General features: G+C 39.6%; 1 protein-coding gene across 7 annotated transcripts in view; it reads right to left on the bottom strand.

The window, feature by feature from the left end:
* The window catches only part of myo3a (myosin IIIA), a 72,341-nt gene that overhangs the window by 12,530 nt on the left and 34,155 nt on the right, over positions 1–25,656 (bottom strand). For 5 of the 7 annotated variants that reach the window (XM_046031976.1, XM_046032392.1, XM_046032308.1 and 2 more), the window contains 25 exons: positions 22,480–22,625; positions 18,993–19,058; positions 18,690–18,845; positions 18,213–18,254; positions 16,936–17,032; positions 15,878–15,994; positions 15,314–15,418; positions 15,056–15,139; positions 14,273–14,475; positions 13,217–13,315; positions 12,985–13,099; positions 10,778–10,904; positions 10,152–10,362; positions 8,912–9,059; positions 7,325–7,478; positions 6,823–6,911; positions 6,593–6,722; positions 5,896–5,978; positions 3,566–3,646; positions 3,234–3,439; positions 3,034–3,145; positions 1,863–2,025; positions 1,679–1,765; positions 1,462–1,585; positions 76–1,372 (listed from right to left, as the gene is read on the bottom strand). In XM_046031976.1, the coding sequence (XP_045887932.1) occupies positions 76–1,372; positions 1,462–1,585; positions 1,679–1,765; positions 1,863–2,025; positions 3,034–3,145; positions 3,234–3,439; positions 3,566–3,646; positions 5,896–5,978; positions 6,593–6,722; positions 6,823–6,911; positions 7,325–7,478; positions 8,912–9,059; positions 10,152–10,362; positions 10,778–10,904; positions 12,985–13,099; positions 13,217–13,315; positions 14,273–14,475; positions 15,056–15,139; positions 15,314–15,418; positions 15,878–15,994; positions 16,936–17,032; positions 18,213–18,254; positions 18,690–18,845; positions 18,993–19,058; positions 22,480–22,625 (4,242 nt within the window). The remainder of the gene's footprint in view (positions 1–75; positions 1,373–1,461; positions 1,586–1,678; positions 1,766–1,862; positions 2,026–3,033; positions 3,146–3,233; positions 3,440–3,565; positions 3,647–5,895; positions 5,979–6,592; positions 6,723–6,822; positions 6,912–7,324; positions 7,479–8,911; positions 9,060–10,151; positions 10,363–10,777; positions 10,905–12,984; positions 13,100–13,216; positions 13,316–14,272; positions 14,476–15,055; positions 15,140–15,313; positions 15,419–15,877; positions 15,995–16,935; positions 17,033–18,212; positions 18,255–18,689; positions 18,846–18,992; positions 19,059–22,479; positions 22,626–25,656) is intronic. The other 2 variants (XM_046032063.1, XM_046032476.1) reach the window with 1 other exon arrangement.

Genomic DNA, 25,656 nt, shown 5'->3' on the forward strand with positions numbered 1-25,656 from the left:
AGACGTTTGACAAATACTTGAGTTGAGTTGGAAAGGTGATTTGGGCACAAAATAAAACGTGTTTAATGATATTACCTGTTTGGAGAAGTTCTCTAGCTGTGCCGTTTGTGTCTGTGTTGTTTGCTTGTTGGCCTTCAGGTTCTTCCTGTCCTTGTACCCTCTGAAGTTACTCTGGATCTTCACTGCAGCTTGCTCTTCCTCCTGTCTTTCTTTTTCAGCATCTGCCTCCTCTTTACGTTCTATCACAACATCGGTGACATCCAGGGCCTCCTCTTTACGTTCTATCACAACATCAGTGACATCCAGGGCCTCCTCGTCTGCCTCCTCTTTTGTTTCCTCTTCTGCATCAACCTTTGCTTTGTTTCGAGTTTCTCTCTCTTCTTTCAGTTTCTTCCGGTCGCGATGGCCTCTGAAGTTACTCTGAATGACAGTGGCAGCTTTTTCCTCGTCCAGTCCCTCCGGGTTCTTGGCAGAATCACCCGGCTGGGATTCTGGCACTGATTCTTCTGTCTGCGTTACCTGTTGTTCCTCTTTTGGAGGTTCCGGTGTAACTTTGTTGTCCTTCTTCACCTTCTTAGGGATCTTTCCTTCCTCCTCGAGTCGTTTGCGCTCCTTGTGGCCACGGAAGTTGCTCTGAATCACCACAGCTGCTTTGGTCTCGTCTTGGTCGTCTGACGTGACATCTGCTCCAGCTTGAGCCTCCATTGCTTCTTCTCTTTCTGTCTCCTGGCTACTGATTTCTTCTGCTGGCATTTGAACTTCATCACCCGTAGGACTTTTTGCTTTCTGTTTCTTAGCTGGGATCTTGCCTTCCTCCTGCAACCTCTTCCTCTCTTTGTGGCCTCTGAAATTGCTCTGGATAACAGTGGCAGCCTTGGTTTCTTCTTCTGTGTTGACCGCCTCTTCCCCGGCAGCCTTTTCTTCTTTTGCAGCATCTGCCGCTGGTGCCTCCTCAATCACTGCTTCATCTGCCACTTCTGTATGTTCGTCATCTTCTGGCACCTGTGTGTGATCACTGTCATCATTCTCATCTGCTTCAAACGTACTTTCTTCATCTTCGTCATTCTCCTCTTGAGCTGTCTTTCCCCCTTCCCCTTTGTTGCTGCCAGGCTCTTTACCACCTTCTTGTTCCACCGATGGTAACTCTAATTCAGCCCCAGCCATCGTCTTTTTTCTCTCTTTAAACTTTTTTCTCTCTTTGTATCCCCTGAAGTTGCTCTGGAGAACCACGGCAGCCTTGGCTTCGTCGTCCTCGTTATTCACTTCGTTGTTGGTGGCAGGTGAGTTTTCTTCATTGGTGACCGTCTCTGGTTCAGGAGTCTCTTCTTTTTCTTTAAGGGCCTTCTCTGCTTTCTCTTTCTCTTTGGCTTCCCTACAAACAAAATGGGTACATCTGTCAAAAAAACCAACCTACCATCTTTTTTTTCAGCGGTTAATGTGTAAATCTCCTGTTTCTCATACTGTTTTCTTTTGAAGCTTTTCCTTTCCTTGTGCCCTCTGTAGCGGGCCTGAATCTTGGTCGCAGCTTTGTTCTTCTCATCTACCAACTCCTTGTATTTCTTTTTTGCAAGATAACCCCTGCAAACTGAAGAAGACGGCAAGAAAAACATAAACCAATGTAATACACTCCAAGCTTAGATTGTGTTGGATAACTGAGCCCGTCTCAGATTGTTCTTACCAGCCTGAAAGTGGACGATGAAGGCCTCAAACTTTGCTTTGCTTTTGTCATCAGCCACCCTCTTCCGAACTTTATGCCCCCTGTAAGCTGTGAATCAAAAACCAAAGCAGGCATGGGAAACATCAGAAGAACTGTTTAATGACTTGTTCCCGTTCCAGCAGACAACAGTGTACAGTTTACAAACCTGACTGCAGCACCAGAGCACTCTGTTCTCGCTCCTTTAATATCCGCCGGTACCGCTTGGCTCCCAGCCAGCCTCGGACATAAGCCTGCAGCAGAATGATCCGTTTTGTGCCCTGCTGCACCATCAGGTTCAGATGTTCAACGTGGTAGTACTTCAGAAACACCTGGAACACATAAAACACTTTAATGATCACCATATCAAATCTATTTGACTTACCACGATCTGACTTGCAAATAATGTTACTGCTTCTATGTTTGTACAACTTTCCAAGCTGTCTTACATGTTCTACAAGAAATTTGTAGAGTTATAGAGTGTTAATGAATTAATTGCATGGTCTTGATTTTGAAACCATTGCACACAATAAGTGAATGGCATGTTCTGGCTTTTTTAGCGAAACACTTTCCTGCACTAACTGTAGGTAAATCTTGGCCTCAATGCCTTTCTTGGTGACACTAAAAAGTAAGAGTTTAGAACTCAGCTCTTGTGGTTCAATGCTCCAAATCACTATTGCCACACTGCTACATTACATACAATATCACAGGTTGAAAAGGGTATTTGCTACTTTTAATAGACCCTGTTACTCCTTCATAGACCATGCTACAGAGTATGTGAATGTGAAAATGATTTGGGTGCATCGGTATGAATATCAGCGTTTTGTTCATGACTAACTTGATGACTGTCTGGATCTGTAGGCTACTGTTATTTTAATATGTGAGAATACATTTATTTAGCATTTTATAACTTCTGCTGCTGTATATTCATTTTTACTACGTGTACTGTGTGTCTGACATAAATATTTCTTTCAGGATGAATTCATTCAAGGCAACAATACAACCTTTATTTCAGATAAAAGACAGAATATTACATAAAATAACTTAAATAACAAAAGCACTATAAAAGATCATGGATTAAGTTCTATCTAATCTCATTGTCAGGTTGTAGCTGCAGGTTTTAAACATTACGCAGACTAATGTTTAAAAGTTCTTCAGTATAGTCCCAGTAAAGTCAGCTTGCCCCACGTCTTATGCATAATGTATGCTTAATGTTAAATGTTAAAAGAAGAGATGCATTCATATTATTTCTAATACATATACTCCTGCTGCTTCAAACTGAATTAGCAAAAGTAGAGCCGAATAACAATACGTTCAGTTAAAAAAAAATCTCTAATTACCTTAGTTTTCCCCATTGCCCAGTTCTCCAGCTTGGCCTTCTCCAGTATTGCAGTACATGTTTCTGGAGTCCCAGCTGGCTCTTCATGAGCATGGAAAGCCAAAATATAATACCTGTAACAGTCAGTGTAATCAGCCGGATGCTAATACAACATACACTTCTTTCTGAATTATCCCTGGTGTGAAGTGAGAGCCTGTTGACCTCTTTATGAAGTTAGCAAACAGGATCCGGTGCGAGTAGCCCTGCCGCCTGATCTTGGCCGTCTCCAGAACTCCAGTGTAACGGAGCTGAACCAGGACCTTTTCCCGGTCAAACTTGTTGGCATGCCGATCGTTGTTTGGTTTGATACAGCGAACAAAGTGAGGCTGCCCTGCCACCATCTTGGACAGCAGGTCCATCAGAGAGTACTAGAAACCACATTAGGCAGCTTGATTAAACCTTACGCTGCAATGTTGGTAAGAAAACTAGTACAATGCGAGCTTTTGAAACAAAATTTGAATGATATCAGCAACTAAGAGAGGAAATGATCTTACTCTGAAGTAGGAGGCCACTGTCTGTGTTCTCATATTGGTGGTTTCTCTGGGGTGGTAAGGCGTGTCTCCACGTTCACCTGGCTGAACAATCAAACAAAATCATAATGATTCAAGGCATAGTTTGTCTCTACAAACATTTTAGTACAAAACACATTAGGCCAACTGGGTAATTGAGCAAGACGAAATGAGGACAGTGACCTACAGTTTAATCTAAAACTCTACAAAACTGTAACATATTCACATTACAATTTTTCTGTACACTACGTTTTTATCAAAGCTTTTAATCTTCCTTTGAGAGATCACCAATCACCGTTTGCATTTGCACTGTATCATCAAGAGGCACAGGAAGCAAGCACTCTTTCTCAGGAGCGAGCTTTAATTCCAGAGAAGGCTGCAGAAGAGACGCATAAAATGGATAAACAAAGAAACAAGTGCCAAATCAAGAGTATGGTCTGCATAAATACAACTTGTCTGAAACTATTACTTCAAAAAATCTCAAATCAGACAAATTCAAAATCAAACAAAGCCTATATGCTTTAAAAACTGCTCGAATTAACTATGTGGTTACAAATAAAGTACACTATTTGCTCTCATAAACACAACTCAGAATTCTACATCAATATAAATACAAAAAAATGACACATTTTATTTATTAATCTGCATCCAGCACATATTTGGTAACATTTTAACAAGCTCTATATCTAATTCTAAGCACTATTACACTGGGGGAAACCAGTTTACAGCAAGCCAACAGCCTAATACTGTTTATGGCACTCTGAATACTCATTGTGCCTCTTAAGAGCGAAGCCTTTGATGAGCTTTTTGTCTAACACAGGCAGATGAATGTAAATAGATTCAAAAACTCATCAAACAGTTAATTTAAATGTAGCTACTGTCAATTGCTTTTAGGTGAGCAAACTGCCTCAAGCCTTACATTTAGCAGGCACTGCAATCGTGTGCTGCCACAATTTAAACAAATTCACCAAAGTAAGTCACTTTGTTTGTTTTAAATTAAGTTTTTATTTGGCCAATGGCTACTGACAAAGACTCTGACTGATTACTGAATGCTTTGAATACAAAATTAAAAGTTTTAATACTTTCCTAAGCTTTTTTTCTCCAAGTTTATTAGCATGAGGCATGCCGCTATAAACAGACAGCAGTGGATATGAAAGAAGGCCGAAAGGTTTTAACACAGAGTACACATATACACTCAGGGTACTTAATGACGAGGGGGAAGTGTTTATGCCGGTGACAGACTGAATAATCGGTCGGCCGATTGATTGGGCCGATATCTGGCATTTTAAGATAATGGTATCGGCCGATGCCTGCGCTCACGAGGCCGATAAACAAAAAATGCCTGGGGACACATCTGCACGCAGCCTCGCCACTGTGGCTACTGTGGAACGATGTTAGCGCTCCCCCTTGTGGAATGGTGATGAAAAAGTTATTTTTGACTCCTAAATGTCCTCGATCACCGTTATCTTTTCTAAATATTAACATGTTTCTCCTAAATGACAGCAAATCTAACCTTAAACCATGCTGGCAGCGTTAAATTTATATTGTTACACTGTAGAGAATAATGCAGTTGAATGACATCACTTGAAAAACTGTACCTCACTCTCTCTTAAACACCAGCCATGTTCTAAAAACTACAGCACAACCAAATGTATTTTTCTAGCTCATAAATAAATAAAAAATCCATCGGCTGGCCTGCTCTCTAAATATTGGCAAATGAAAAACCCATATTGGTCGACAACTAGTGTATGCATTCAGCATTATTCAAAGAGAGGCTGCATACAAGCACCATGGCATGCATCCATACTGAATGCATATAGTGAAAATAGCTTGCTTTGAAAAAACTATGTAACATTTACACAAAATTTAGCTGTCACTGCCTCTTATAAATATACGAACCAATAAACTTGGATCTATTCGTAGATTTTAGGATTTCTAGAGTGGGTAAGGGTTTCTGCATTGGGAAAACGATACATACACTCACATAAACTATATGGAAATGTGTTGATTACCTCACTGAAAGAAAAAGAACTGTACAAGGTTAGCACTCCCATCTTTTCCGATAGAAAAGCAAAGACAAAGAGAGAAAGGAGGAAAAAAGGAGACATAAGACATAAGAATTGAAGAAGCTATAATTACAGTTGAGTAAAAATAAAAAAAAAATCACACAGAGAGGCTGAATTGTAATTCAAGAGCGTTTTTTAGCTCCTTTAGAGAGAGTGAGAAGAGAAAAAAAAAACGTTTGAACAACTTTTTAGGGGAAGTTCTTGATGGAGAAGACAATACAGTGATAATGCAGACAGTGCTGTAAGTACCTTGGCTAAGGTGATGGTGCGTGTCGGGGTCCGCGAGCTGCGCATTGTGTTTATGCCTTTACCCTTGGTGTGGGCAAGGTTGCCTGTGAAATAAACAAAGAGAGGATGAGAGTCGGTTAACACGAACTGCCCTTACTCACCAAGGGACAGTTAGTCATCCACAGAAACAGGGCTGTATGCTTATTTTGTATCAGTTATGATAAATTAATTAGGTTATTTGTAATAGAAAACTGTCTTGAAATGGGTTCATGTCAGACCAAATTTTGTAAAAAATAAATAAAATTGTTGACATTGGAACAAATTAATGGAGCAGAGGAGTTCGGTAGTAGTCTCTTTTGTGTGAGTAAATGTTGATTAGGAATGAAACAGCAACACTCGACACGACAGCTTTAAGACTTACTTTAAAAGAGTGATTATGTCATTATTGGCTTTGTGATTCGATTTTGACAGAGCTGGCCAGCTGCTCTGCCAACAAAGGAGACTCTCGCTGCCAAGGCCAGCTTATTGCAACAAAAGTCTGGCAGAAAAGCAAGCAAAGCCTTTCTAAAATAGTCAACTATAGTCTGTTGTTTCACTTTAAGTATGTATTCTGTGCTGCTTCTGAACTGTTTTATTAAAAAGTTGTGGCTAACAAACACCCATTTTCTAAGGAGAAACTTTTTTGCCTCATGCAAAAAGGGCTTCTTTTCATTTTTACCTGTTTTGGTGAGGGGATGGGTGACCAGTTTGCGAGTGAGCTCGTTTTCTGACGACCTCAGCAGCAGGACGATGTCGGCTGGTAGCGTGTCCCTGTTCTTGGCCAAGAAGCCTGCAGCATTGTAAATCACCTTAGAGTTTGGTAGAGAGGGGGAATGTGAAGGCCACTACACATTCAGTTTCAAATAAAATGTCTGTGCACACATAATTAAAAAAACAAACATCAATTACCTTCCCAGCGTAGTGGTGAATACCAAAGCCAAGGTCAACCCTCTTTGGTCTCCAGAAGCTTTTTGTCTTGAGGTTAGTTTCAAATTTCTCTAAAATGGTAAATGGTACATTGGTTAATTATCCCAACAACCACTATGAATATGTTCTGTAGGCAAAACTAACAACTCTGAATGACATCTCTGAAGCGCATACATTTATTATACCTTATATCAATTTATTTAAAAGTGATTATATACCTCTGAATATCAAATACATGCTTTTCTCTCTGCCAGTTTACTCTAAGGAACTGTACTTTCTGTTTCTAATTGCTATAAAAAGGGAATTAAACTGCTCTGAGATAGTGAATAACTTTCAGTGTCAGATCTTGATTTAGATATAAAACCCTCCTTCATTGTCCACATAATAAAAAGTCTTCCCTTGCTCCATTTGTCACTTGTTCTGATTTGTTTCTGTGGGGCTAGTTGACAATAATCCAAGCTAATCGTAAACTGAAGAGACTGACCTACGAGGGTCTGGTCGGTGCCCTGTGGGAACCGACTCTCCTCATCCAGAAGTGAGAGCATCCCCATGGGCTTCTGTAGGAACAGGTCCAGGAGGGGCCTGTTGTCCTCATACTCAATCATCCGAGCGTCTACCTCCTCATTCAAGTACTCATCCTGTACAGAAATGGAAGACACCCTGATAACAATCATAGCTTAATAAAGATTGTTGAATTCCTATTAGGTTAGGTTTATTTCTCCAGGCGGTCCCCTTGGAGACGGTCCCTGGGTGCTGCGCAGTGGCTGCCCACTGCTCCTAATTAGGATGCGTTAAATGCAGAGAACGAATCTCACAATACGTTGTACATAGTTGGATGTTAGGGGACAAATAAATGGTCCTATCGGGCTGACCCAGCTCCACTATGGCAGAAAGAGCAGCTGGCTGTTCAGCCAAAAGAGAAACATGTTAATATTTATGTAACATTTACTACCTGGAAAATAACAGATTACCATGTCGACTTCATTGCGCAGAAGTGAACATGATAAAACGAAAAGCCCAGATAGTTCGCACTGATGATATGTTTCCTGCTACACAGCTGTAATGACAGTAATTTAAAGTCAGAAGCTGTTTGTTCTGTGGTTTCAAGTAATGAGAATTCTTCTAGTTTTGTTTTGACTTGGTGTTATTATGTCAAATGCAGGAATACCATTTCCTATCCTAACCAGCCATTTTCTGTTCTCTTAGCTTTGTTTTGTCACGCCTGAATGTTCAGAAATCCTACACTTTACAGTAAGACTGACGCATTAGAGGCAAAGGGATCAAAGACCTCTACTTTATACTCGGCTAACCTGATCACATCATGTTGACTGACTCTCAGAGCTCCCAGTATGACTCAGCAACATTACTGGAGACTTCCGCTCCGAGAAGAAAAAGGACAAAATGGGAGCAAACAACATCAAATCAACGTGCTTATTCGAGCATGACCTGCACATTTTGAGGTAAACCAGCCACATCAGGAAACCTGCAGGGATGCCTACACATTGAGACAATCTGTAAACATATATGTACACGTGTAGGTAAATCTGCTTTATTTTACTGTAGTTAGGTGATGCTTATAAACCTCATACCCCACTACAATTCCCCTACGCTCCGTATATATGGTGGCACTATAGGATAAATGTATTTCTGGGCCTGGTGCCAACAATACCCAAGAGTGAGATTAAGTCCAACGCTAACTGTCTTCAACTCCTAATTGACCCTCATTTGGGATGATTTATAGCTCCTCTCTCTGGGTGAGACCAAATCATTTAACATTAGCAAACCATTCTCTGCACCCTCAAGGCACGACACACCCACGAGACTGCATAAAGGGAGAATCGCGAACCTCATTCTCCCGTAAATAAAGACAGCAGCATATTTTACCCTTGCCATCTCTCTTGAAGCTCAGAATGACAAATGATGGCATGTTATCACCATTTAGATGGAGATGAGGTAGTATCAAGGTGAAAAATGCATACAAAGTGCTTTCAGGGAGGGATTCATGCACTCAAAAAGCCTTCTTCGATTTCAGTGATAGTTTAGTAGGGTGAATGCTGGTTAAAGCTTTTACCTGTTCCCAGGCGAATATGTGCTGGTTGAAGTAAAATTGGATCTGCTCATTGGCGATGTTGATGCAGAGCTGCTCGAAAGAGTTCTTCTTGAAGTTCTCAAAACCGAAGATGTCCAGGATGCCGATGTTCAAGCCCTTGTCATCCTCTCTGGTGATGAGAGGAAAGATAAGTCAGTTCATTTAAGTACGTTTTTCATCAACAAAATTCTGTGTTTTAATTGGTTTTGCATTTCGTGTCCACTGCAGTTTGGCAGCATCGCAGCTTCTCCAAAAGAATATATAGGTAAATATTATCAGTGAAAACAGGGTTTAGACACAACGAATGACCACCAAAAAAACCCATATTTTTGTCCAACCGCTGTGTATAAAACTGGTGGTGGTTTCTGCCTTTTTGGCAGCTGACCCCTGGAAATGAAGCATTCTGGCCTCATGTCACAGGGTGCATTTGTGTATGAATTGCTTTCATTAAGTCGGCAAGTAATTTTTTCCTTCTCAAATAGGTTTATTTTAATACCCTTTAAAGGTCAAAAAAAAAAATATATATATATAATAATAATATTTTTACCACCATCTACTCACTGGCTCCAGTCTAAATAAACATAATTTGGGGTTGTAAAAATCTTTTTTACTTTCCTATCCTGTTAATTATCTCTGATGATCTCTGACATGCTCACAATGAAATATGCCAACATGGTGTTGTATAGCAGCTTTGATGTTTACCACGGTCACCATCCTACTTTACCTCGTTAACATGCAAACATTTGCTAATCAGCACTTAACACACAGTACAGGTGTTGCTAAGAAGGTTGGTAGCTATTTGGAGATAAAATGTTCAGGAACATGAAGGTGTGTACCCAATTCTGTGGCAATCCATCCATTAGGTGTCAAGAGAATTCACTCAAATCCACAAATGTCAACCTGCTGGTGGCGCTAGGGGAAATGTTAGAGGCTCACCAAAGTCATTAGAATTCCTCTTCTGGGGACCATGAATATCTGTACAATATGTCATGGTTATCTAAAAGTGGTTAAGATATTTTAGTCTGAACCAAAGACAGACTGAGAGCAGTAGAACAGCTAAAAAATGGCAAATAACCTGCTATGATTTTCTCGATTCTTCCAGCAAATTCCACAATTTTCAAGACCTGGAAATGATTTTTCATCCATACAATAGAAACTGACCTCATTCTGCATTTATGACAGCCAAACACACCGCATCACATTTTTTTGCTCCTGATCTCACCCTAGTTGGCTGTCAGGACGCAGCAGTGCGTTGATGCGGTTGACAATCCAGCTGAAGAGGCGGCCGTAGAGAGCCTTGCCCATGGCGTCCCTCACCTCCGCCGCCTTCTCCACCGTGTTGGGCCTGACGATCGTCTCTCCCCTGGCTACAACACAGTGGGAGGTCAGGGCTTCCTGGAGCTCGTCTGAGCGGATACACAGCAGCGACGCCACTAAGGGGACATAAGAAAATGACTGGGATGAAAGTTAACATTTCTAAAGAAGAATGAGTGCAAGCAGTTCATGCAGGGTGAGCTAATGTGCAAGCATAACTGTCCTGACAAAAATAAGTGACGAAGAACGCCCATGTTCTCATCGATCACATCAAATCAATAAACCTTATCTAGACAGTCAGAACTGATGTTTAATATTTGAAAATGTAATACCAGGAAAACAATGTCCTTTAGAATCTAACCACTGCAGATGCATGTTTGTTAATGATGTAATACAGCAATAGCCTGTCTGCGCTGATGGAAAATTGATTTCAGAACAATACTTTAACAGGGAGGAGGGGAAGAGGGAGGGTAAGGAGTGGGGGTGTCGCAGAGTCATCTTTGGTATAAATATACCATGCCTCTCTCCTCTCACCGTTCTCCAGGACAGAAATGTTGGAGATGTCGCTCTTGTCCGTTTGGTGCTCCGAGGCAACCGGAGAAAACTCGATATCCCCAGAGCTGAGGATGGCAGCCAGGGTGCTGTAAACACTGCCCAGCTCCTGCAGAAATGACAAAATTTTACTTCAGATGTTGGGAGTTATTTTGATATCAGATAACATCAGGTACATCTGGCAACCTTGTGCACCTGCTTACCTGGATTTAAATTTTAAAAGATACTGTAAAGCCTATTTTTCTACAGCATGTCAGAGAACATTGAATTATTAGTCAATACCTCCACTTTCTAATGAGTGTAGACAGTAAAGTTAGACAAGACCCATTTCTCAAATTCAGCTAGCTTACTTGTTTACTAGCAACTCCAAATTCACCTGTCCATAAACATTCAAGTTTCAGGGTTACATATTTGGTAACTCCTGTACATTAATCCTTAGTAGTTTCTTGAATTAGAAGTTTGTAGTACATTGTACAAAATTTCTGTTCCCAATTGTAGCATGTGGGTGAAGGCTAGTGGTTTAGAGGAAATGCACTTATATAATTCAAGCACTCTAACATAGTAGTCCATTATATATAAACTGGCCAATCAAATGAGCTTTTGTACTTTGAATGTAATGTGTTTTTGGCCATAATGACATAATGGATTGTATAGAATGAAAAGACAAGCTGGTTAGCTAGCATGAGAAGTGTTAGCTTCTATAGCTAGCTAGAAAAAGAAAAGAGTGGTAATTAGCAAACCTTATATTTATTTATTTGAAAGAATAAAAGTGAAGCCTTCATTCAATTGTGGCGTAAATTTCTACATCTTTCCTATTCAAGTAATCTGTGGGTCCTGACTTGTGCGAGAATAACTCTGCTAATTGGCAGTTACTGTCTCAAAAATACGTTTCAAACTTGCAGGGATGGAAATTAAGACCCATTTTCCAAAGAGCGGGTAAATATATTCGGCATTTAATATCTATTTGACGTAATTAGCAGGAGACCGGAGTTCTTGTTGGTGTATCGCACTTAAATTGGTCCCCGATGTATCAAGGTAAGTAAAACCATGTAACACACGAATTAAGGGCGTTCATTGGTTTGCTGTTTATGTTCTTTTCATGTTACTTGTGTTTGACTGGCGTAGATTTGTAAGGGGTGGGCGTTAGGAGACAGGCGACAGGCAACAGGAGTCAGTAGTCAGGAGTGAGAGTCACATTCGCTTATTTTTACTGAACAAAAGTTAGCAGCTTTATCCTGTCTAGTGTCTGACACACTGTCAGATCTTCTGTTGGTCCTGCTGTCCCAGAGATCAAGGAGAATGATCCATAGACTATAAAAAAAATATTTATCCCGCAAAAGCTGTGATGCTGTGGCACCAGGACTCTGTGGTCAGAACCAGGATGCCAGAAGAGGGTGATTGCAAAAAGTGAGCAGTCTGATGAGGAGGTTTAAGTTGAATGATAAAGCATGATTAAGAGTGAGCAGTGATAAAATTTAAGTTGAATGATTAATAAGTATCTTGTAAGTTTATAAAACAATTTACTGTTATGTTTTAAGTACATTTAATAACAATAATATAATTTAGCTTCAAATTTCACTCTGGCCTCTTCTTTAAGTTTGTATTTGACATAATACCTTATTATCTCAATTAAAAGGATGGAAACAAATGTATATGTGACATGAAAGGCAATTTATTATTTTGGCCGGTAAAAAACATGGATTTTTTCATCTACCAGGCACCTTGGCAGGTGAGCCAAAAAGTTCATTTCCACCCCTGTAAACCTGCCTCAAAGATCATCTTCATAAACACTCATAAACACTTTTATGTAAGACAAGACATACTGTAGAAGAGAACTTTGTTTCTCCAGTGCCAAGCCATTACAGGATAAGTACTATTGACGTGGAGATCCCAGAGGACCATTTCTTTGGGCCTCATTAGCCTTCACAATGCCAACAGCTGACTGCCTACGTGTGCCTCCAGCTTTGTGCTCCATCGCCATACAGTGGACCTCAGGAACAACTTGTATGCTTGTATGTAAAACTTGGATGTAAAACTTATGTTATGTATTGTTTTTTTATTACATGCTCTTTCAGTTCTACACAGACTTTCATACATTACATAATAATACAGGAGTATGAGAGCATGTATGAATGTTGGGGTAAAGGTCGTGCAGCTTGCTGCCCAGTAATTAATGCAGTACTTTGTACCTCCAGGGTGAATCCAATGACTTTGAAACACTGCTCGACTGCATCAAACTGCTCCTTGTAGAAGGTGTTGCTCACTATGTCAGGCCCTAATTTAATGTGCTCGTTGCACAGATACCTGCAGATACAGAAGGAAACACAAAGATCAGGATTCGGGTCTCTGGAAGTGGGAAGTTTGCGGTGTGAGTAAGAAATAACAGTGTTTAAGAAGACGGCTAAGAAATATCAAACCTACTTAGGTGTTTTGCTGTCAGAGAGCTTGTAGTGGGCTAGTTTCTTCCTGTCAGCCAGGCCAGCATAAATGTAGTAGAATATATGGAAGTTCCTCTCCCCTCTGTGGAAACACACAGAGACGTAGTAATTCAGACCTTAAAAGCGCAAGAAATGCTGATATAAGACAATAAAGAAGGAAGAAACAAAATATGCTAAAAGCTACGAAAGCACACAGACAGTGCACACCTCTGAAAATGTTGTTACAGAAGCATTCAACTGATTTCATCCGTCAACATCAGTTTACTAGTAGTACTCTATGGAGTCCAAAACAAAATGTAGGGAATGGTTATCAGACAAGTCAGAAATATAACTTACTATATCAATAAATAATATGGTTATTATGCTATCAAGCTCACATTTTTAGCATTAGGTTGCTGGCTAATGATTAATGATTGTGTGCATTGGCTTATGGATATATTCAGTAATATTTTTGACTTGTCAAATAACCCTTTTTTTTTCTTTTATCTTTTACATTTTGTCAGTTAGAACTGAACTAAATTTTGTTTTTCATCTCCTTGATATTAGTATCCAATAACAGGCTTAAGAAAGGTGTAGCTACACAGTGCTTGTGGGCCAAATTAAACCCTTTGACCTGTGTGTCTGTTTTCTGCTGCAATACCTGAGTCTGCCTTAGAGGTTCCACTAAGGACACTTTCAAGACCACAATCTTTGATCATAACAGGAAATAAGCTAGCCTCTCCACTTGACCCAGTCTGCTCCCCCAGACGCATGATAAGAAGAAAAGATGGATTGACTGAAGTGCAGGTTGAAGGTAAATGCCACCAGTTTCAGATGGAGAAGTAGAGGGAAAGGGATGAGAGACACAGTCCATTATGAACTGATCCCTGGCCAGCAGGCGGAAAAATTACCTTCTTGGCAATGTTCTTACAGAGGCATGATTTAAATTGCTATTGATGTAATTGTCAAATGAAGGAAATAACAGTAGTAAGTGTCATGGGGTTGTTTACATTTTACAAAAAGACAGAAAAAGACAAAGAAAGAAGGATGTGATAGTTACACTGCCTGGTGGATGACTCTAGATTTCTCCAGCAAGTACTCAGATATCTGCGCTCCAACCACTGTTCCTCCACAGGTGAACTTCATCTCCAGGTACTTGCCAAAGCGGCTGGAGTTGTCATTGATGACAGTGCAGGCGTTCCCAAAAGCCTCCACCAGGTTGTTAACCAGCAGGATCTTCTCCTGGAGTGTCCGATTATTGGCCTGAATAAAATATTATTCCAAAACTGGGAAATCAAAGGTAGGTAATAATTCTTTCGTTGAGAAATGATGCATGATTTGCTGTCATGTGCCTTCCCATTCCTGTTATTCCCATCAAAAGTGACACTTCTGATTCCTCATTTCATCTTTCCACTTAATAAAAAATGCACAAAAGAAATTGAAACTGAATTTTCTTTTCAATCAAGTTGCAAATCATGACTGGCACCAGATGGAGCTTCAAATAAACAGATCATAGGATGTTAAAATCGCCTTAACGATGAATTTTCTAACTATCCAAAGTTGGCTGGAGGAGTGCAGGTGGCAGGCCAAGACCCAAAACAAACAAACATTGTGCAATTTAAAACTGTAACTTTGTAGTTCCATTAAGTCTGAAATGCTGTAGGATTTTTATCTCTAATGTCCTGATTCTGTCAGTCACAAATTCTGACTTCTTACAGGCGACAATTTTTATTGTTAAACGTTTTATCTGAAAAATAGCTTCTAAAATCATTGTATTTTGTTTACTTTAGGAAGACTACTCATTGGGAATTGAATAAATAAAGGAAGGACACTTGTGACTCACCTTCCCAAGAACTGTCAGTTGCTGCACCAACAGATGAGCACTCTCTGTTTTCCCAGCTCCACTTTCCCCACTGATCACAACACACTGTGCACAGAAAGTCATAGAAATTACTGTGACGTTAGCTAACAAAATGACTCTACATAAAGATATTTGACTCCATTATTAAATACAGCTAGTTAACTCAAACACCACAACATCAAACAGCATCGCTTAAAAACAACTTTTTGCACTCTGTAAAATAATGAATAAATATTTTACCTGGTCTGCGTTGTATGAAACCATGGACTGGTAGGCAACATCTGCCACAGCGAAGATGTGTGGTGGGTTAGCTGTACGCTTTGCTCCTATATACATCTTAGTGTACTATGAAGAAAAGAGGGTTGAGAATGAAAACATTTATTTAAAAACGTGCATATGAATGGAGCAGATACCATAAAGCAGACATTGTGCAGAAGAAAATGAAATTATGTTATTTTATAATGAAGTGGCTTGGCTAATTTGAGCTAAATTTCCCCTTGGTGCAAACTATCTTGCCATATAATACATAATATTTTTTGTTCTGGGAGGAGAGGAATGAAAAATGGCTACAAACTTGAGGCAAAGAAAAACATGATGATTGGGAGGAAAATACAGTCATTGAGGCATGAAAGAGGCAGGGAAACAGGGGCAGTGTGTGCGATTGTGTGTGTGGAGGTGAGGCTAAATGGGATGCAGCAGACTGAAGAACTGCAGAGGCACTAATGAGATACATTCAGTGCATTATTGACCAAATGTACAAGCACAGGTGTACAAAAAACCCCACAAAGGCGTATACCCACAGACCTGAGGAGTGTATATCTCCATCTTATGGAAAGGATTGACTGCAATGAGGATATCTCCCACATAGGTATAAATCTGATCTCTTCCATAGCGACTCTGAAGATGCTCAGTCACGGTGTTCTGAAAAAAAAAATAAAAGACACACAAGCATTATTCATTTAACTGGTTTAAAATGTTTCCTAAACAAATTAACACCTAGATCATTGTCAGAACCGTATTATGAGAGACAACTAGTCGTACTTCAGCTTATGTCCTGCCTAAAGTCAAGGCCTATGACGCCTGTTACATCAATGTATTATCTTCATGTCATCATGATTAATTCTCCTGTCTCCACACTGCCAGGACAGGTACATTAACAACAGCAGGGCGGCACTGCCTCCCTCATACCAGCAGAGCTCCTCACGTTGAGGGATGGGTGGAAATATCCGCTGGCAACTGAGACTGATTGTATCATTCAATACGTCAATGCAGCGTTCAGATTTGATAAATTGCTGTAAATGTTATATGTGCAGAAGATGCTGCCATGCATTTCTCTTTCTGTGGTTGTTCAAAACACCAAAATGGTTGATCGGAGGGGAAATTATGCTGAATGTTCTAGTTAACAGTGAGAAATAATACAAATATACCAGCCTTGGACTGTGTCACTGTGAATATTTTATAGTACGATTGGCATACGTGGGATGCAATTATCAAAATATATGATATATTTATTGTAATAAACATTTAATTAATCTTGATTGATGAGTGAGAATGAGTCAGTTAAAAGTCCCAGAAATGCTACAAAATGGGCCTTGACTATTTTGACAACTGCTGTTTCCAAGAAAACAACAAATGTCATAAAATAATGTGCAGTCTAAAAAAGCCATGTTTCTCCACAATAGAGGATTAAATCATGTCCTTTGTCATGAAAGACAATGAGAGTTGTACTATATCTGACAACTGTAATCTGTTTACACCATTTTTGCTTTATTGTGTCTACTGTGAGAATGGCTCTGTCACCAAATATTATTGTTTTGTTATTGAGATACTTTTATCTGTCAACAGACTGTCGACTTTCTTACCTCATCCAGAACTTCCAGGATGGCGAGGTCATCCACCTCGTCAGGGTCCGTCTGTGTCTTCATGTGGCTTCCTCTTTTAGTGTGGATGCGTTCATGCCTAGAACTCACAGAACCCACAACCAAGTCTCTCACTGAGCAATGGATGTAATATATATACACTACATGGCAATCTAAGTAATCTAAATTCAAATTCAATACATAAGGTGCACTGTAACAGTGCCTGGTGCTGCTAAATATATTGTGGAAGCGAAATAATACATCCCTTTACTTAAAAAACACAAAACAACATAAATGTAATCAAAGCTTCAACTAGATAAAGATCTAAATGTAGCTGTATGCTGAAGCATGGGGCCCACCAGCATGCAGTTCCCTTTTAGGAAGCCAGAAGCAGACTCAAATAAACTTGTTCTCTGCCACCAGGAAACCTCTTCATTCCCATTTTTACTGAACACCTCATAAACACATGCATCTTTCTTTTCTGTTCACCAATGCACCAACAGATTGGATCATTCAAGACCGCAGCCTTGCAATGTACTGCTATGTTTACAAACTCTACATAGTAGGGAAATTGTACCAGGAGATCTTCATCATTTTAAATATTTACTCGAATAGACATGACTTCTGAACTTTATAACTAATATCTAAATAATTTCAAATACCGGCTTAAAAAACACCTGGAATTATCAAAATACAAATAAATAAAATAAGAATGTCAGGAAGCTACACTTGGATTTAGCTTTACTGGCCTAAAAATCACCTACTTATAATATAGTGGGGTCTGGGGACCCCCAGGATTCCTTAAAGGGGGTTCCAGAGGGTCTCAAGCAAAAAGGGGAATCATTTGTTTGCACTATAATTGCATCCGTGAGTAACACAGAAACAGACAGAAAGTACGGCTATTTTGGTCATGGGTTTCATGCACTTTCAGTAATAAATAATCTAAAAGCAAAAATCATATCAGATGGGGGGTCCTGGGACTGAGAAATCCTAGCAAAAGGAGGTTGGTGGTCTAATTTGTGTCCATTTAGGGGTCCATGATATGAAATGTTTGAGAACCACTGCACAACAGCATCAAATGATGGGACTATACGAAAAGAAAAGGTAGACAACAACAATACTCATCACTCAAGTTTTCCATGGCAGGGTGGCAGCATGTAAACAGTCTAATAATCACCAGCCCATGTAGTTGAGTGCAAATACATGTGCGATCACAAGCTAAAAAAGCCAATTATCATCTACACCTACTGTTGCATAAAGGTCATATAGGCATTTGTTACCTGTCATTACTGTCTGTGCTTCTGTCTGTCTTTCCATGATGGCTTAAACGACAGAAATAGTATTAACATTTCATGACCGTATGGGCAATACACTTATTCTGGGCCAACATTTTTGACTCATGTGACACATACTGTGCATCCTACACCTCGAGCAAAGCTGGAGCAGGATTGAGCGGTTGTTTATGTGAGGGTGACAGCGCTTGTAAAACATCCAGCAAGGAGAGCAATTTGGATTATACTGTCTGCAAAAGTTAAGCTGCGGCCTAACATATAAAACCCACTGACAGAAAGGCTTGCAGACTTTAAGTTTTTCTTGGGGTTTATAACAACATCCATCAAACATGTTAGGGTGTGGGAGTATTCTGCTCATACTGCTAGATACATATTAGTAGCACAGCTTCTAACTTGTCACAAATACATGTAGCAATTCCAGATTTGTGACAGGAAACCTACACATATATTCACGTCAGACAGTACCTTGTTTTTTCAGTGACTCCTATTTGTTGGTTGAGATCAATGAGTTCAATCAATTGCTTCTGCAGTATTTTCTCTCTGCTAACAATCTGTTTGATGAATACATGCTGGAGCAGGTCTAGCACATTCGGTCTCAGCTCAAAGTCCTTAATCAGACATCTGTGGAGAAGAACAGGAAAAGGTGGAAGAGGAGAATGCGCAATGACTTTCTGGGATTTATATTCAAATATTCTCGTCTTATCTACTATCAGTGTAAATATGTATTATTCACAGAGGCATAACAAACACGCTAGCATCCGGCCTCACTTGCAGATGAAGTCATTAAAGTCGTCTGACCAGAGCTCCGGCTGGTGGAGAGTAGGAGGAGGATTTCTGTTAAAAGAAAGGAATGGAAAAGATAAATGGAAAGATAAGATGAGATGGGATTTACAGAGGCGGGGCGGAGAACAAAAGGTAGAGGCAGAGACTGGAGTGAAATCTTAACTATTTGTCATCTAAGTCATCCAGGGGTGTTTCTGCGTTAGCATGAGGCAATAACAAATGGCGCTCGACATGTGCAGCTGGGCGGTATTGGTACATGAAAGAAAAGCAATACTCGGTAGCATTGTATATCAAATATAATCAGATCTTAAAAAGGTTTCTCCTTTTTACAAAATGTTAAGTGGTCACACGTAACAAGGCTTCACAGCCGCTGAACAGCTGAGCTAATTTGCTGTAATTCCTCGTTCTGCTTAAAGTAGCTTTTTACAAGAGGGTTCCTGGCAAGTGGTGAGGAAGTCAATGCTGCCTGCTAATGCACTGGGGCCCTTTTCACATTGGCTCTGACAGCGATAAATTGGTCTAATGAGAGGACATACATCTCCTGTTTATCACACAACACACCCAATATAGACAGCAAATGCATGAGACATTAATTTGGAGTATGTTCTGCTAATGACGTGACTATTAAAGGGTTTTTCTTATTTGGAAGACAAACAGGGTCATATGGAGGCAAAAAGTCACACTAATAAATTACAGTATATAACTATTTATTTTTTTTATAATTTACTATCCCCAGGTACTGAAGTGAATGCTGTATTTGCCCACTGTGTCCTGCAGTAACTTCACTTTGTACAGTATGCCTATGCAAGACAAATTCAAATCTTCTCTTTTGCACATAATGAAGGATAAAAGCTTAAATCCTTACACATTGTGCATAATTAGGAGATGACTTTTAATCTTGCTCAAGAGTATGATGTTTTGAGCAGGGATTTGACTTCTGTACACATGTCATCCCAATCCCTCCCTGCCTGTCTCTCTTTCTGTCTTTTATTTAAATACACGGTAAAAAAGACAGACATAGACTTGTGCTTTATGTTAATTCAAACTTTTTTCACTTTTTGTCTTGCTGTCTTTCTTTATAGTTGATGCTGGTTTTGAATGTTAGAAGATGTGTTGATTTAAAACTATCTCAAACAATTATTTAAACCCATAAGTACAACAATGAAAGCAAAATAGAGGTCCAGTTTTTAAAGGTAACACATTTTATTACAGGGCTACCTTTATTACAGTACAGGAAGCATGAGGAGACTACACCTGGTACTGGTGCCTATTACTACAGTTATAACAATAAAATCGACAGTATTTTAGGCAGTATTTGCTGCAGTAGCACTGTAAAAGATTGTATCGTAGGCTACTGAACTGGTGTATATTGTGTTGAATTGTGTCTAGTCCATGTATTAAGGGACTGAGGCATTGTAGAAAACACATCAAAATGAGGACTTTCCTCCTTCATGACATTCTGTTTCTATTTGGTACTATTTAGCTACCCGAAAATAAATAAGATGTGGTTGAATCAACGCCCTCAGCCAAGCTTCTTCCAAGACCTCCTGACGAATGAACCCAGAGTAGTGAGAGGGGGGGAAGTGAGGAGTGTGAACAGACAGCCCGAAGCTCTGGCTGTAGCAGTCACATAGATTCTAGGAAAGCTGGGTGATGGCTCCTGTGGAGCACGACCCCCAGAGCAAACACACAGGCCAGCTATGACACAGGAGATGTCTGTGTGTGTGCGGGAGGGTGTTTTATGTGTTTGTGTGTGTATGTGTAGGAGGAGCACACTATTTCAGGGCATTGATGGACAAAGTGCTGTGCCGTTAAGATGACAGTGACGGTAAGTGCTTATGCAGCTCTCACACTGGAATCAGGAGACGATAAACAATTACTTTTCACCTTCAGCCCACAATACACTCCGATGAAAGAAGGGTGGCTTTGCTCTCAGCCTCCCCCACAGGACGAATGGGATCAGTGCCAGGAGGGAGGAGTGGTTTATGGATAAGCCCCTGCTAGCGGAAAAAAGCCATTTGAAATGAAAAGACTGTACTTTGTCTGTTGACGGTCTGTATAGAGAAGCAAATCACTGCGTGGGGAGCAGGAGATGACTTTTCTGGATTGCAGTATAGGCACTATAAGGTATTTGTTTTAGCTCTGCTGTTGAGAAAAGGCTGTGTCTTTAAAGCATTGCAGGCCTTCACAAAACAGTATCAGCTGAAATGTTTAATCAGTGATTGAATTTGTACATTGACAAATAAAAAACATTGATAATATATTAATCTTTTAAACATTTAATCAAGAAAAACTGCCAAACATTATGGTGGTTTCAGCTTTTTTTTCAAATGTGAGGAGAGAGCTAAAGAAAGTGCAAGGATGAGGGCAACTCCATAAACTTATATTGTTTTATAATTCCACATAATTTGAAGCTATTGAATAAATTCACTGCATGCTAAAAATTACAGTGACATACAGCCTTGACCTAAGCAAGGGTAAGATACTGGCATGTACTGTCTGTTAAGGTAAGGATCAAATATGTATTCATGCTAATGCTTGCTTGGTCTACTGTGGCCAGTTTCTGCCACTTTACTGTATAATATCTGCATTCACATTCTCAAAGGGAGTTCAAACTTCTCAGTTTGTTGTAATCAGGAAGTCGCCACGTTCAAGTACATCAGACTGAGAGACATGCAGGATGTCAAGAAGATAAAGGTCGTTATTTCTTTACTCTGACATGGTCATAATCAAATGTATCAAAATAAGAGAGAAAGGAAAAGAATATTGTGAATGATAAATGCAAATGAGGCTGTTAGTGGCTCCAAACATTTAATTATGTGGTTGCAAATGGTAATTTTGCCATTTCATTGCCAAATCAATCTTATTTCCAAAACATTTATGAGAATTACAACTTTTACTTAATGCACGTAATGTTTTATTAATTATAATATTGTTAGAGCCATTTGTAGAAAGTTTATTTTGTGTGCTTATTTACCAGCAGCTCTGTGTTTACGTTGCTGCCCTTTGCTTAATTGTAACTACATTAATAATGTTTGCAGTCAGCCCTGGCTTCTGATAGGTCAGACGATGTGCCATGCTGCCTGTGCTCGCTTAGCCAGGAGAGGGTTTTGAGTAAAGCTGTGGAGCTGAGAGCACACTAGTTTTTGACTGTGTATTTTGTTGATAATTTCTTTTTGTCATGAAGAAAGCTTCAGTAAACATTAGGAAACAAAGAACGTGGACAGCAGAATTTTTTTTATTGAAGCATGTGTCAACTATGTGCTTAATTGGCTTCACAGTTTAAGTGGACGTTTTAGAAGAAATAGAACTATGATATAATTTAGATAACAGATTTAGGTCAGCGCTGTGGCTAAATGGTTAGCACAGTTACCTTAAAGCTAGAACCTACCAAATTGCCAGAGGCAGGGGTAAAGTCACAGCCCCCCTTATAATGATGACAGATTCTTGTGTGGGTGTGATGGAGGGTCACCTGGGTATTTTGAAAAGGGCTCTCATTGGGTGGAGTTCAGAGAGGGGTGGGTCTCCATCTCCCAGCTCTATGGCGGTGATGCCGAGTGACCAGACATCACAGCGAGCATCGTAGGTTGAGTCCAGCTGCTGCTCGCATGCGATTACCTACAGCAGACAGAAGGCAATGACAGAACCTAAATATTTTAAGAGAATTACAAAAAACAGCATATATGAGAATTACAAAAAACAGTATATGTGTGAGTCATGTTACGTATGCTAATTTGCATTTTGTAACATTAAAGCCAAAAAGCATTACTGAGCTCAAAGAAGTTTGATAAAAGTGGTTCGTGTGTTTATAGTTTTCAAAGCAACATACGGCTAATAAAAGAAATTCAAAGAGAGCACAAATGACCGTGGAAAGTAATCTGCAACTTTGTCAGTGACACAACAAAACCTGAAAAAAGCCAAAGTTAGCCATCAGCCAACATCTTGGTGAATTATCGTGGGAGTTCAAAGATCTTTTTGGGAACAAGTCTACTTCCTTTTCCCTCAATGGCTTCACCTATAATCAGATCAAAATATAAGAAAAATCTTTGTTTTAAGAAAATCTCTACTTCTTTTATCCGATCAGAGAGATGAAAGGTCTGATTTCCTGTTAGTAAATACTAAAAGTCCGAGCCTACTTCCTTATTAGGGAGTTAATATTCACGTATTATTAGTAGATTTTTAAATGTATATTGTCAGCCCTTGCACACACACCATACGTTAAAATAAACAAACAGAGCAAAGTATATTGTATTATCAAGTAACTGAATATAAATTGTAACAGAGCTCAGCCAAAGCTACAGTGTAATCATCATCTGCCGTGGGCAATATAGTGCGAGCTCACACCCACACACACATACACACACACACACACAGTCAATCATCACTGTCTTTAGGGCAACATGGTACCCAATCAACAATATGAATCATCTCTGAGCGGGAGCATGTATACACATAACCACACACAAAACGCGCACACACACACAAAAAACGTTTATACCCATTATTGTCAGATGTCTGAAATCAATATAGTGTGTTCAACCAGTGCTCAATAGACAAGCAGAAAACCATTACCAGATCATCAATAAGACATCCTAAAACACAAGAGCACACACACTCCTTCATGAAAACAAAGTATTCTGTTGTACCGTGACATAAGAAATCGGTTCTCACGTGTGACTTTAAGTGAACAAAATGTATCTCTAAAAATAACAAAATATATACTGTTAACACAGTCAATAAAGTAAATAAAATAAAGCTCATTCAAAATGTATAACATTGTGTAAACATGACACAACTTACCGCACAACTCAAAGTCACATAACCAGATCTTCTTTAGAAAGTAGCTAAGACCGTGTCTGTATAGATCATCCAGAATGTCTGCGCGTACCGGGGAACTATAATACTGTAGATCCTTGTTTACAAATCTCACTCCTTTCAACCAAAGATTTTCTAGTCTAGAGAGTCCACCCAAGATACGTTCTTCACAGAATATCTTACACAAATGAGATTAAAATCCTCAAGTCCTGACAGACCGTGTCATGCAGGGTACACCACACCACATGCAAACCTCATGTAAAAATGTCCATTTCGATTTGACAAGTGGACATGCAAGGTTCCTCTGTGAAGGACAAAACAGGAGACAGCATCCACACTGGGAGGAAACATTTAAAACTAGCACAGGTGCAGTGGATACAAAGTGTAGCTGTGGTGTATAAGAATTTAAATTCACTAGTTTAATCCCTAAAAAAGTTGCTAATGGTTCATCTAATCTAATCTATATCAGTGAGGTTGTGCAGACGGGTGGTTATGGGATGCCACTACGAGCTGAGGTTTTCCAGAGGTGCTGTGGGTTTATATTAAATATAAATGAAAGGTGCCTGTTTCATAACCCTAAACACGCCTCTGGTCTTGCTGAACACCTTGTCCTGACATTCAAGTTAGCTCACAGAAGGCCATAAATGCTATCACGGCACAGTCAAGAAGTCAGCTGAACTTAAGTTGAAAGTCTAGACAATTTGCTTTTTCTGGTAGTGTGTCCTCTACTAAACTTCTTTAACACTGCCTTAAGTAAGTCTTTGTGTTGTGCATTGTGTTCAATGACAATGTTTTCTAAATCCTTCAGTTTTACAATATTTGTGCCTGGCAACAACAGTATGGTTAAGGTGTGGCAATGAAAACACTTGGTTAAGGTTAGGGAAAGGATATGGTATTCTGTCTGCTACTCGGGTGTGTCATGCTGGTAACAGTTAATGTGGCATACTGTAAAAGGCATAAAAGTCATTTATACTACCCACCTAAACACCACTGTGACCTCTAAACTCTTAATTTACAACTTGCTATATAAAGCCCAGACTACTTCCTGCACTGGCAATAAATAATGTAAATCTGTGCATCAGCTATGTAATTCCTAGGGATACTAGGCTGCGAGTAAACATTTGAAAAGCCAGCGATATCAAACAACACACGGAAAGTGCAACTGTTTCTCTGCTGAATGACTGAAGTAAGGAATCACTCCTATACAGAAACAGACTTTCAAGAGAAAAGACATCAATCATTGTCATAAAATGAAGAAATCAAGAGCAAGATCCGCAAGTTATCCTTGTACAACACAGGAAAACGTTACATTACCCTACCATAAAAAGTAATGGACAAGGGGATGTGAGTATGTAGGTTCTTGATGTAGCCATTTCTATATGGTTTGATAGTAACTTAAATTTCGAGCAGCACACCACAAAGCTTGTTCAATCATGTTTTTATCAACTTAGAAATATAGCTAAAATTAGATCAATGTTAACTTTTAAGGACACTGAGACCATTTTACACGCCTTCATCTCATCACGCCTGGATTATTGCAACAGCCTTTTCACCTGTTTAACCCAAAAATCTATTGATCGACTCCAGACTGTCCAGAACTCAGCTGCCAGGCTTTTAACCAGAACAAAGAAATATGACCACATTACTCCTATTTTAGCTTCATTACACTGGCTCCCAGTGTGTTTTAGAATTGACTTTAAAATTCTATTGATCACTTTTAAAGCTCTTCATGGCCTCTCGCCTTGTTATATTTCTGACCTTTTAGTCCCATACGCACCAGCACGTACCTTGAGATCCTCGGGCAGAGGTCTGTTGTCTGTTCCAGAGTCTCGAC

Source organism: Micropterus dolomieu, linkage group LG01 (assembly GCF_021292245.1).
Source record: "Micropterus dolomieu isolate WLL.071019.BEF.003 ecotype Adirondacks linkage group LG01, ASM2129224v1, whole genome shotgun sequence".
Classification (NCBI taxonomy): domain Eukaryota; kingdom Metazoa; phylum Chordata; class Actinopteri; order Centrarchiformes; family Centrarchidae; genus Micropterus; species Micropterus dolomieu.